The 12728-nt window shown below is 47.9% G+C and overlaps 2 protein-coding genes and 1 non-coding gene across 3 annotated transcripts; 2 read left to right on the top strand and 1 right to left on the bottom strand.

Annotated features, from left to right (window-relative positions):
• The first annotated feature begins 2376 nt into the window (after positions 1-2376).
• LOC109758425 (uncharacterized) lies at positions 2377-7876 on the top strand. Its single transcript, XM_020317285.4, has 15 exons — positions 2377-2891; positions 2984-3048; positions 3448-4350; positions 4526-4592; positions 4676-4738; positions 4887-4950; positions 5034-5127; positions 5220-5303; positions 5399-5488; positions 5597-5624; positions 6276-6755; positions 6889-6950; positions 7025-7134; positions 7217-7304; positions 7390-7876. The coding sequence occupies exons 1-15, from the start codon at positions 2483-2485 to the stop codon at positions 7684-7686; spliced, it is 2904 nt and encodes a 967-aa protein (XP_020172874.1). The 5' UTR covers positions 2377-2482; the 3' UTR covers positions 7687-7876.
• Positions 7877-8981: 1105 nt separating this feature from the next.
• On the top strand, positions 8982-12023 carry LOC109758433 (peptide methionine sulfoxide reductase A1). The gene is made up of 2 exons (XM_020317295.4): positions 8982-9640; positions 11501-12023. Exons 1-2 carry the CDS (start codon positions 9107-9109, stop codon positions 11750-11752), a joined length of 786 nt encoding a protein of 261 aa, XP_020172884.1. The 5' UTR covers positions 8982-9106; the 3' UTR covers positions 11753-12023.
• Positions 9881-9966, bottom strand: TRNAS-GCU (transfer RNA serine (anticodon GCU)). The gene has a single exon. It is a non-coding gene; the product is annotated as a tRNA-Ser (tRNA).
• Positions 12024-12728: the final 705 nt, after the last annotated feature.

Raw genomic sequence — 12728 nt, 5'->3', positions numbered from 1 at the left:
TGCAATCCTACATGCTTAGTATAGGATGCTAGTTTTCCATCAGTGGCCCTACATTCTTGTCCGTCTGCTGTGCTATACTATCGGGCCGTGATCACCTGGGCGGTGATCACGGGTATATACTTATATACTATATACATGACACATGTGATGACTAAAGTCGGGTCGGCTCGTAGGAGTACCCGCAAGTGGATCTTTGTGGCGGAGCGACAGGGCAGGTTGAGACCACCTAGGTGAGAGGTGGGCCTGGCCCTGGTCGGCGTTCGCGGATACTTAACACGCTTAACGAGATCTTGGTATTTGATCTGAGTCTGGCCATTTGGTCTATACGCACTAGCCATCTACGCGGGAGTAGTTATGGGTATCCCGGCGTCGTGGTATCAGCCGAAGCCTTCGTGACGTCAGCGACTGAGTGGCGCGCGCCGTGTTGGACCGCTTTGACGTAACCGCCGTGATCGTGTGGGTTGCTAGGTCTGCTCGCGGCCGCGTTCGCAACGTGCAGGTGTGCATAGGGAGATGGGCCCAGACCCCTGCGCGCTTAGGATTAGACCGGCGTGCTGACCGCTCTGTTGTGCTTAGGTGGGGCTGCGACGCGTTGATCTTACGAGGCCGGGCATGACCCAGAAAAGTGTGTCCGGCCAAATGGGATCGAGCGTGTTGGGTTATGTGGTGCACCCCTGCAGGGAAGTTTATCTATTCGAATAGCCGTGTCCCTCGGTAAAAGGACGACCCGGAGTTGTACCTTGACCTTATGACAACTAGAACTGGATACTGAATAAAATACACCCTTCCAAGTGCCAGATACAACCCGGTGATCGCTCTCTAACAGGGCGACGAGGAGGGGATCGCCGGGTAGGATTATGCTATGCGATGCTACTTGGAGGACTTCAAACTACTCTCTTCTACATGCTGCAAGATGGAGATGTCCAAAAGCGTAGTCTTCGACAGGACTAGCTATCCCCTTTTATTCTGGCATTCTGCAGTTCAGTCCACTGATATGCCCTTTACACATATACCCATGCATATGTAGTGTAGCTCCTTGCTTGCGAGTACTTTGGATGAGTACTCACGGTTGCTTTTCTCCCTCTTTTCCCCTTTCTATACCTGATTGTCGCAACCAGATGCTGGAGTCCAGGAGCTAGAGATCCCGAGGATGATGCTACATGGAGTTCGGCTTCGAGGAGTAGTTAGGAGGTCCCAGGCAGGAGGCCTTGCCTTTTCGATCGTTGCTACTTTTGTGCTAGCCTTCTTAAGGCAAACTTGTTTAACTTATGTCTGTACTCAGATATTGTTGCTTCCGCTGACTCGTCTGTGATCGAGCACTTGTATTCGAGCCCTCGAGGCCCCTGGCTTGTATTATGATGCTTGTATGACTTATTTATGTTTTAGAGTTGTGTTGTGATATCTTCCCGTGAGTCCCTGATCTTGGTCGTACACATTTGCGTGCATGATTAGTGTACGGTTAAATCGGGGGCGTCACAATCATACCTGCCAGTCACGAACCACAAAACCAACACACGATCTAGCATCTTCCAGATGCTGCCGATGCTGACAATATCAACATCCGCTCCTAGACTACCCGCCAAGCTCCGCACTGACACTGGAGCAAACGACGTTGCAATGGTGGGTCCGAGGACACAAGCCACCACGAGGAAGCGACCGCCGCCACGCCATCCTTACTTGAACAGTCTGGTTTCTAAATATATTCTCAACCATATGATCGATCACCTCGTCGGGGAAGGATCTAAAACCTCTTTATCCAGCGTCGCTATCGCCACCGCTGAAGCCAAGACGATGAACAATGCTACTAGGGCCTAAATCTAAAGCAAATATGATCCACACGCGTGGATCCGTGGATCCCCTTCACCACTGACTACCGAGCGGAGCCGCCGGAGGACGGCGGCGGAAGAAGCTCTCCGAGTGGCTGGCGAGGTCGCTTTTTCTTTCTCCATGCGAAAGAAATAAAACTGTTGCTATCTTCTGGGCCCACTTTTCTAAAAAAAGAAGAAGACTCTGGGCCAAGTGCGCCAGCGTGTCGATACAGTTGCTGCTTTGGCTTTTCTTAAAAAAAAAGTTGCTGCGTTGGCGTGTTGATATACAGTCGAAAAGAGACTGTGTGTGCAGCTAAAGAAAAAAGAGACTGTGCGTACGAGCACGCACGAGCTCCTATTTTTGTGTACACTTGCTGCATGGGCCGTAGCAGTTACAGGCCCGACACAGGGAAAAAAAGGCGGGAATCGGCAGCGCCCAGATCCACCGCTCCCGAAAACTCCACTCGCCAACGAAATTTTCCCGCCTCCCGCCCGGACCCGTCCCGCAAAGACCAGCAACTCGGAGGACCGAATGGAAAAAACCACCCACATCTCTTCACTACCACCGCAGGATTCGAAGCCAGGTTCCCTCCCACCCAAACCCTGCGGGGAATTCCTTGCCTTCCTCCTCCGGATCCTAGAGCCGCAGATCCGAGCGCCTCCCCTCCCCTCCGATGGATCCCGCCGCCGCCGGCGCGGGCTCGTGGGACACGGAGCTCGCGTGGCACCTCCTCACCGTGCTCCTCCGCATCGGCCGCCCCGCCGCCGCCGCCGAGCTCGCCGCCGTGGCGTCGACGTCGGCGGCGGGCGCCATGACGCCGCAGCACGTCGAGCGGCTGTGCCACGCCCCGGGATCGCCGCTCCGCTCCTCCGGCGGCACGGTGACTGTTTCGGGGACGGCCGTCGTGGCGTTTCTGAGGTTCCTGGGGTGGGATGTGCCGGCGGTCCCGAGGGCGAGGCTGAGGCCCTCCGACTTGAGGAGCTGGTGCGCGGAGATGCCGATTAAGTATGAGCGCAAGCGGAAGGCTCCCGACGCGGACCGCTTCGGCGTGAAGAGGCGCCTCCTGATGGAGGCCGATGCAGGTTGGTCCTGCTTGCAGCTTTGTGCCGGGCGATGGTTTCTCTAGAGCTACTGCTCAATGTCGCTGACCCCCGTCTGGGCCAATTTTGTGCAGATTTTGTAGAACTCGAGCAGCAGCTGCCGATTGTGCCAAGTTGTTCCTCAGTTGCTGCTGGAGAGGTACGATTTTTCTTCATCACTGCTCATGTTCTTCTAAGAATCACCCAAGTTAAGAAAATACTGAAGTGCAGTACCTCCATGTCCCATTTCATTTTGCTTGCATATGTAGTTGGCTTAGCTGGCATTTGAAATCAATTTGTGTCGAATACCGAGCGAAGTTCAGTTGTAGAAAATAGCAGTACAGTTAACAGAACCTCACTGTTACACAATGGACAGCACTGTACGGCTGCACTGTGAGTGTGTGTGTGTGTGTGTGGGGGGGGGGGGATTGCTTATCACAGGCAAATGTAAAGTTTCTTATGCATTTTTTGGCGTGCTATGCATTTAAGCTTTTGCATCCATAGCAGTGACATACAATAGCTTTTATTTTACTCCTGTTTGTTGTCATATCTTGGTCAGGTACACCTGGAGGTTATGCAAGATAGGCTTCCTCTAGTTTCCAACATTGCTAAAATTGGTACACCTTGTCTTCAACCTAAACTTAATCAGTCTCTTGGAGTCAGCAATGACAATCTTCTTGGGAACATGACATCTACACTGACATGGAAGGAGTTGTCCGTTCGTCCATTTAGTGATATTCCTTCCCTCTGCGCTGAGAAATCAGAGAACATCCATGCAGCAGTTAATGAAATTAGTAGGATTGGTGAACTGGAAGGAGCACTTTCATATTACAATTGCCGAGTAGAGGATAGTGAGGATCTGGAAAAGAAGTCTAGCCCCCTTCCTATGATAGTGGAGGTGCCTTTAGTTGGAGATACAAAAATTTGGCTTGATGAGGATCTAAATCTTTTTCACACAAGACCATGCAGTCCATCTCTCAATTGTGATACACAGTTAGTAGACAGTATAGTAAGAACCAGTGTGATGCCTGACCAAGCAGCTGTACAAAATGACAGCCCAAATGCTGGACAGGGTGAGGAGATCCCATCTTGTGGTCAGGATGCTAATACTGGTGTTTTCCAGTCTGCTACATGCACCAAAGCAGAACCTCTACTACAGGAACCGATTCATGAAATGAACAAAAGCTCATGTCAACCATCTCTGGGCACAAAAGTTGACCCGGCGGCATTGCCGCTAGAAGCGACGAGCCATGATTGTATCAACAATGGAAAGTTGAACGTTGTTGCTGAAAATATCGATAGCACATACCTAAAGGACAGAGAGCAGCTACATAAGAAAGTGGGTACCATTTTTCCGAAGAAGGAGCAAGACAGAAAGATGGTGAAGCAACGGGAGAAGCGCAAGAAAAATGATGCCCTGCGCAAGGAAGATAAGGATCAACTTGCAGAAAATGCTCAAAAGGTTATTTTTGTCTTGCATTATGTTGACATTGCAGTTACTATTTTTTAGCTCCTTGCCTCCTTTCTATATTCTTAGGGTCGAATGCATTAGTAATTTTTTATAGCTGTAAATAGCATAAGTCTTGTTCTATTCATCTGATATTTTTATTAAGTTATGTCGATCTATTGTGTTGCAGGGCCATGCAGAGCCAAAACCACTGCCTAGCTTCAAGGATTTTGTCGTGGAAGAGGAGGAAGGGTCAGGTGAGAGGCCCTATACATTTCTGTTGGAACTGGGGTAGTTTTGCTGAATGTTGACTAATATGTCATATTGTTTATTTGCTCAGGAGGTTATGGGATCGTTTATAGGGCTCGGAGAAGCGCAGATGGAAAAGTATTTGCCATAAAATGTGCGAACATCAGTCCACTTGTCATATTTCTATACAAAGTTCGTTAAATGTATTGGGTGTAGTTTTGATAGTTCATTCATGTTTCTATATTTTTTCTGTGATGTTTTTGTATGAGAAAGGGAATTAACTTGTATGTTTCTACTGCCAGGTCCTCGTGAGAAAGCTCATTCACATCACGTTGACAATGAACGAAAGATGTTGGAACGATTTGGGTACTAGAAAATGCTGCTGCCCTAAATACCTTATCTTGTTCCCACAATAAACACAGCAGATTTACTGTGTTTTTCTTCTGCAGAGGCAAGAGTTTTGTGATTAGATATGAAGGTTCTTTTAGGAGTGGTGAACTAGACTGCTTTGTTCTAGAACACGTTAAGCATGACAGACCAGAGGTTAAAAACATTGGTGGCTATGAATGTTATTTGTCCTACCAACTTTGCATATGTATTCATATTTTGCTAAGTATTTTCTCTTATCTTTGCAGATTCTCAAAAGAGAAATAAATGTCTTTGAGTTGCAGTGGTATGGGTATTGTCTGTTCAAAGCTCTTTCAAGCTTGCATAAACAGGTTGGGTTTGATTGCATGTTACCTTCATTAACTGTTGAGTTCTGCGTGCCGTTAACCCCCAGCTAACCCTGAGTACCTGATATTTCTGCTCCCAGGGAATAGTGCATAGAGATGTGAAACCTGGAAACTTCCTCTTCTCTCGTGACCAGACAAAGGGATATCTTGTTGACTTCAACTTAGCAAGTGTTAGTGCGTGTATTGCTTGCCCTTGTTTTCTTTGATGCTTCTTTCCTGCAGTAGATGCTAATGCCATTTTTGCTATTGTGGTCCTTCCCCCCTGAAATTCCATGCAGGATCTTCACCATAAGTTCTTGAAAAACAGTAAGTTCACCTTCTAATATTGAATTACTGTTTGATGATTTTGTGGTGCACTTAAACCATTGATTCTTTTTGCTCGTTCCTATTTAGGATTCTCCACACCGAATGTATTTATATTTCACAACATTTTCCTCCATGCTATAGTGCTTTGAACTTTTTTCACTCTGGAATATGCTTGTTTGTTGTAAAAAAATGAATCAAATGAAACACAAATATCTCCAGTAGTTATCCAAAATTAGAACCATTAAGTTGTGTCATTGTATTTTTGTCCAAAATGCATTCTCCTGGCAATGGTTCTGAAAAATCATTAGCTTGAGCAACCAAATGATGGTACAAGATACCTGAGTGAAAAGCTACTTCTTAAAAAATGTGAGTTGAAAGGTGTCATGAAAAGTTTTTCACCATGGTCTTGAAAAAGAATGAAAAATTTCGCTCCATGCCACCTTTGCTAATTGTTGTTAGAAATCACTATGAAACAGTCCCAACAAAAAGATTCAACAATGAATAAGCCAGTGTAGTGTCGGTCTCTGATTCATTAGAAGTTTTTGTTACCTAGGTAGGATTACATGAATTCTTATTCAATGAATTTGTAATGGTTTGAATTGTTATATGTCGTGTGTGACTGCATACTGAGATATGACTTCTGTTGATCAGGTAAATCTGAGACAATGTCATGTGGGAAGGATACCGCATCTCAATCTTCGTTGAAATCTGCTCTAGTGATTCATGCCAAAGAAGCAGCAGCCGACTCAAAACAACCTCTTGGGCCCAAGAGGAAAAGATCAAATAAAATCCCTGTAGGCAGTGATCCTAGGATTGACAATAAAAGTAGGCATGGTAGCCAAGCTGCTGATGGATCTGGTGTAACCTCCGCCAAGGATCCTACAAGCGCGAAAACACCATTAGACAGGTTAAAGCAGCCAATGCCTTACAGAGGGCGGAAGGAATTAATGAGCTTCTTGCAGGAGGCAATGGACAGTCCCAAACAAAATATACCGGCAGCTCCAGTTTCCCAAAGGAAGAGGGTTGCTGCTCCTGTGGGTAGTGTCGATCGGAAGTTATTTGTACTTACTCCAATGCCCCTGCGTTGTGATGGTAATGCTGTTGCCGGTTCTGGGACGATTAACAGCAAAGGTATGCTTTTCCATTAAACAGTGTTAGACCTTGTGCATTGAATCCAGCGACCTCAGGTGTTGAGTGATCTAACCTCAGGTGTTGAGTGATCTAACCTCAGGTGTTGAGTGATCTAACTAATTGGTTCTTGCAGGAAATGGAAAGCAGCGAAGAGAAGGTCCATGTGTTGGAACTAAAGGATTCCGAGCTCCAGAGGTTTGATGTAGTTCCTACCTGAGAGTTTTTCGGCTTCGAGGTGCCACATATTGAATGGCTGTTTTTTCCTTCAGGTTCTTTTGAGATCTTCTCATCAGAGTTGCAAAGTTGATGTCTGGTCGGCTGGGGTGACACTCCTGTACTTCATAATCGGCAAGGCACCTTTCGGCGGAGATCCTGAACAGTGAGTTAGCTGGCTCATTTTCAAAGCTTTGCTTCCCTGAGTTAAAGAGCACGCTAACCTGGTGGCATATGTTGAACAACAGGAACATGAAAGAAATAGCGAAGATCAGAGGCAACGAAGAATTATGGGAAGTAGCAAAACTGCACAACTGCGAGTCCTCGTACCCACAGGTACGCAAACTCAACTGATGACACATCGACACCCTATGAACAGACCACTGAATCAGTCATCTTGACCACTGCCTTTGTCCTCCAGGAGCTATTTGATGTCAAATTGCAGCAGTCGGTGGATCTCAGGGAGTGGTGCGTCGCCAACGCCCGCAGGCCGGAGCTCCTCGAGCAGGTCCCCGACTCGCTGTTTGATCTCGTGGACAAGTGCCTGGCGGTTAACCCCAGGTGCAGGATCACGTCGGAGGATGCTCTGTCGCATGAGTTTTTGGCGCCGTGCGGTGAAAGCCTCAAGAAGAATGCGCTTAGGAGTAGGTCAGCATCAGCTTCTCACACTCCTCCATGCTTGCCTCGAGATGCCATGGTTAACGCCAACGAGTTGTAGCACTCGTTTCCAACCTTACTTGACCTGTTTTGACCTGAGTAAGCTTAAGCTGAAACTGGCAACTGACGTGTCGTGTGTGGCTGTGTGCCAATAGCTTGTTTATCTGTTTATTACTGCTGTAAATGCTGTACTTAAAAAATGTAATATTTAATGCTCTAATGTTTGCGTGTGCTGACAAGGTTATTATAAAGTACTCCCTCTGATTTCTTTTTACTCTGCATATAAAATTTGTTTGAAGTCAAACAACGCAAAGTTTGACCAAATTTACATAAAAAATATCAACATCTATAATATTAACGTTATATTGTATGAAAGTTAATTTTATGATACATCCAATAATATTGATTTCATATTGTGAATGTTGATATTTTTTAAAGTTTTACTTTGACCAAAATTTATAAGCAAACTAAAAAGAAACGGGGGAGAAATATTGCCTGATTTACATATGGAGTTCCTCGTGTTACTATGGAAATCAACCGATTTGTATGAAAATTTCATGCTTGAAACACATTTTCTGGGTCTGCCTAGTACTTAGTGATTTAAATGTTCTTATATTTCTTTATAGAGGGAGTAAAAAACAGATTAGAACGTGTGGTTTTGTTGACCGGGGTCGTTACGTGATTCTTCAAAGATGCAACCGGTGCTTCCGGCATGAGAAAAAAGTCTTCCCGTTCTTGAACACAGAATTCTTCAGAAATACGTAGAGCACAAGTGTTCTCGCGTGGCATCACACAGCATACGTGGAGCCTCATCTGATCACAGGAAAGTCTTGCCCTGCCATCCAATCCACCACCACCAGCGCTGTACAGACTGCAGGTCGCAGCTTCTATTTCCTCACTGACTACGTGTCCTACAACGCCTTCGCATACCCGCATCGCATGATCCTCTCATCGTCTTATCCACAACAAACACTAGCCCCGGACGAAACTGCCTGCGCGTACCCGGTCAAAACCCTCGAAGGTTCGCCACTCGCCTGCGATTTTGTTCTTTCTTTCATGGAGCCTGCAGATTTTATATCCACTAGACAGCGACTGAGATCAAACTCACGGCTGTCAGGGTGTTGTTTTATTACTGAATGTGATGGGTGCAACCCGATGATAACTTTTACAGCATGTTGTTTCACCGTTTTATCGTGTTGGAAGTAAACCAAATTTATGTAAAACAAGTCGTGGTAACATAGTACTGCGATAAACGGGTGAAACCCGCGAACCCGGCCCGGCAAAAAAAACCCGCGAACCCGGCCCGGCAAGCAGGAGTGCAGGACTCCATCATCAAAAGGCAGCGAGGGAGGACGTGGAGAAAAGAAAAGAGCAGCAACCAACCAGCCAAAGCGACGCAACGCAAACGCAACCGGGACTGACTGAGCCGACGAAGCATCCGGGCCACGCCGCCACAAAAGGCAAGGCAAGGGAAAGCCTCGATGCCTCCCCTCCTCACCTCCCCCGCCTCCCTCTCCTCCTCCCCCCTCCGCCTCGCCTCCCACCTCGGCGGCGCCGCCCTCCGTCCTACCTCCCACCACCACCGTCGGTTCCTCGCCCCCGCTCCCCAAACCGCGGCGCGGGGCCCCACCACCAGCGGCGGGTTCGCGGCGATGAGCTGGCTCGGGAAGCTGGGGCTGGGGGGCGGGGGAAGCCCGCGCGCGTCGGAGGCGTCGGCGGCGCTGGCGCAGGGGCCCGACGAGGACAAGCCGGCGCCCGGGAGCGAGTTCGCCCAGTTCGGGGCCGGCTGCTTCTGGGGCGTGGAGCTGGTGTTCCAGCGCGTGCCCGGGGTCACCCGCACCGAGGTCGGCTACAGCCAGGGCGCCTTCCACGACCCCACCTACGAGGACGTCTGCACCGGCGCCACCGGCCACAACGAGGTCGTCCGCGTCCAGTACGACCCCGCCGCCTGCAAGTACGACGACCTCCTCGACACCTTCTGGGCGCGCCACGACCCGACCACGCCCAATCGCCAGGTCCGTCGCCACTCGGCCACACAGCCTGATTGCTGATCCCCTCAATTTTGCCTTTGATTCCTTTTCTGTGGCTTGGAGTGTGTGGATACGGAGTTTCAGGATTGGGGAAAATTTTCTGGACATTACAAATTTATTACTGAGAAAAAATCTTGAGAATTTTTGGGGGAAATTGCTTAATTAATTCTCTAGACAGAAACAATTTATTGCAAAATTGACAAACAAAAATAGGAGGGAAAAAATCGTCGCCTGAGAGATTCGAACTCTCTCTCGCGGGGAAACCCCATGTACTTAGCAGGCACACGCCTTAACCACTCGGCCAAAGCGACGCTTATGTTCTTTCTGTCGTCAGTTCTACACAGCAAGGTGTGAACTTAAATATGCACCGTACAAACATTACCGAACCTTAACGGATTTAGGCAACCTTATATACAGAGTGTCAGACTACGACTGTGAATCGGGCAGCGAGCTAAGCACGCCCGCTGAGTAGTAGTACTTTGAGCATTTGATGTGTACAGTCCGCGATTGTGTGTATAGTAGAGGTCTGCAAACTTGTTGCCCACCTTTTACATTTTGGGCGGAATAGGCATAGCACCGGACACTAGCAGTGTTCCTGACTAATTTTCAGAGGAACTACTTAGCTAGACACTCTTTAGGGCTCCTTTGATTCAGAGGAATTCCATAGGATTTTTGGAGGGTTAGAATCCTTAGGAATTTTTCCTACATTGGTCGTTTAATTCATAGGGTTGAATCCTATAGGAATTATTCCTATGGAATCATGTGTACTACATTTCATTGGAAATCTAGCATCCACTCCAACCTCTTTTTTCACTTCCTTTGTTTTTCCCGTGGCATCAAACATTCTGTGCTAATCCTATGAGATTCAATGGACATGCCACTCCAATCCTTTCTTCCTATTCCCGCGTTTTGAGAATCCTACGAATCAAAGAGGGCCTTAGCGGTTAGTACCATAGTGGTATTGTCATTTGCGCAGTTTTGCGTTAGGCTAATCAGTGTTATGAGAGTGGTGGTAATCTTGGCTTTAAGGCTCAGCTGCAGAATCCATTTGGTACGAAGAGTTTTACTAACTCTATGGAATCTGGCACCTTGACTGATCAGTCATTATGCCTGTTAGTGCCCTTTGTTAACTGATATTTCAAACTAGCTCGTAGCCTTTTGAACCTCTGATGTGAACTTGCTTGAATCTCTGAATGATATCCTGAAGCTCATTTGATTGCGAGCAATGGAACTTGCTTCTGCACATTTGTATAAGCCCATTTCTCAGGGCCTCTTTGATTCAAAGGATTTTCTTAGGAATTTTAGAGGATTGGAATCCTCATGATTTTTCCTACGTTGGTGGTTTGATTCATAGGGTTGAATCCTAGGATTTGTTTCCTAAGGATTCTTTTATTCAAAGGATTTTCATAGGAATTTTAGAGGATTGGAATCCTTTGGATTTTTCCTACGTTGGTCGTTTGATTCATTCTTTTTAGAAAGGAGGATGACCCCCGGCCTCTGCATCTGGGCGATGCATCTGGTCGTTTGATTCATAGGGTTGAATCCTAGGAAATTTTCCTAATGATTCCTTTGTACTACATTGCATAGGAATTTTAGCATCCACTCACAAACCTCTTGGTAAGAGTCCTTTGTTTTTACTGTGACGCTATCAAACAAACCAAAATCCTGTAGGATTCAAATGGGTATGACATTACAAGCGTATGTCTTTTTCTATTCATGCTTTTTTGGACTTCTGCTAATCAAAGAGGCCCTGTTTCCGACATACGGCGACACGTCAGTTCCTTTTCTTAAAGGTTCATTACCTGTGTTTCTGATCATATACATTTCTGAAATATGTACATGCAGGGGGGCGACGTCGGAACCCAGTACAGGTCAGGGATCTACTACTACACATCGGAGCAGGAGAAGGCGGCGCTCGAGTCTATGGAGAAGCAGCAGAAGGCTCAGAACCGGAAGATAGTCACTGAGATCCTCCCGGCGAAGAGGTTCTACAGGGCGGAGGAGTACCACCAGCAGTACCTTGCGAAGGGCGGTCGCTTTGGCTTCAAACAGTCCACGGAGAAGGGCTGCAACGACCCCATCCGCTGCTATGGATGAACGAGCCTGGTGACCTGACCAGCATGGAAGCACACAGGCAGCAATGTTATAGTCAGATAACGCTGCCTGAATAATGTTGGATGTCAGCTGAATTTCACTACAGTTTTCCTAGCTTGTGCTGTTACCTAAATGCAAGGATTGTAAGAGAGAAGAAAGTTATTACCATTATACCTTATTAGTGTTGAATTACCATTGTAATTTAGTGTTGAATTGCCATCGTACTTAGGATAAATTATGGCCTGGGTAATAAAGCTCATTTTAATCACAAAAATGGTGTTATCAGAGTTAGCAGGCCTGGTTAGACCCTCTGACCCAAATTACTTGTCACATAAATGGTCACATAAATGGGTGAAATGGATAGAAATGGGTGTATTTAGAACTAAAAATATGTCTAGATACAACTATTCCCACGACGGGTAATTCAGGACGGAGGGAGTAGTTACAACGCGGTTTGTTCAAAACTAAAGGATACAATATTGACACAACAGAACCCCCAGCCCACCCCAGCGTCTCCAACCCTAGGCGACACGGGGGGCGACCGCGCCGCCGGCCCTAGGCCCCCTCCCCTCGCCTCCTTCATCCAGCCGCCTCCTGAGGCCTCACCGGCGAAGCCTGGCCTATGATGGCGGCGGTGGGGCCTTATCCCTCGCGCGGTGGCGGCGATTTTCCCGGGCGGCGGCGGTGCATCGTTCGGCGGAGATCCGGCGGCAAGGAGCGGCGGGGTCCCTATGCCATGCGTGACGGCGGCGTCAGCGGAGGCGCAACCTCCCCGCGGCGGAGTCGCCCCTGTGGCGGCGGTCGAGATCGCTGATCTGGTCTTGCCCAGATGGGCTTGGGCGGGCCGGCGGTTTCGGTGTGCATCTACAGGCGAGCGTGGTGGGCCTGACGGCGCCGGCTGTAGGCACCGTGGTGGTGCCATGGCCGGTCAGGCAGCGGCGGCCTGGGTCCCTTTCGTCCAGTCCCCGGTAGAGATGGC

This window comes from Aegilops tauschii, chromosome 1 (assembly GCF_002575655.3).
Source record: "Aegilops tauschii subsp. strangulata cultivar AL8/78 chromosome 1, Aet v6.0, whole genome shotgun sequence".
Classification (NCBI taxonomy): domain Eukaryota; kingdom Viridiplantae; phylum Streptophyta; class Magnoliopsida; order Poales; family Poaceae; genus Aegilops; species Aegilops tauschii.
The sequence above is the reverse complement of the archived record's forward strand: the minus strand, read 5'-3'. Positions and strand labels throughout refer to the sequence as shown.

Bases quoted from the DNA above. Each gene is read 5' to 3' on its own strand.
- LOC109758425 (XM_020317285.4), top strand. From the start codon at position 2,483: ATGGATCCCGCCGCCGCCGGCGCGGGCTCGTGGGACACGGAGCTCGCG. The intron at 2,892-2,983 runs GTTGGTCCTGCT...AATTTTGTGCAG, and splicing joins CCTGATGGAGGCCGATGCAG to ATTTTGTAGAACTCGAGCAG. The intron at 6,756-6,888 runs GTATGCTTTTCC...TGGTTCTTGCAG, and splicing joins TGGGACGATTAACAGCAAAG to GAAATGGAAAGCAGCGAAGA.
- LOC109758433 (XM_020317295.4), top strand. From the start codon at position 9,107: ATGCCTCCCCTCCTCACCTCCCCCGCCTCCCTCTCCTCCTCCCCCCTC. The intron at 9,641-11,500 runs GTCCGTCGCCAC...ATGTACATGCAG, and splicing joins CGACCACGCCCAATCGCCAG to GGGGGCGACGTCGGAACCCA.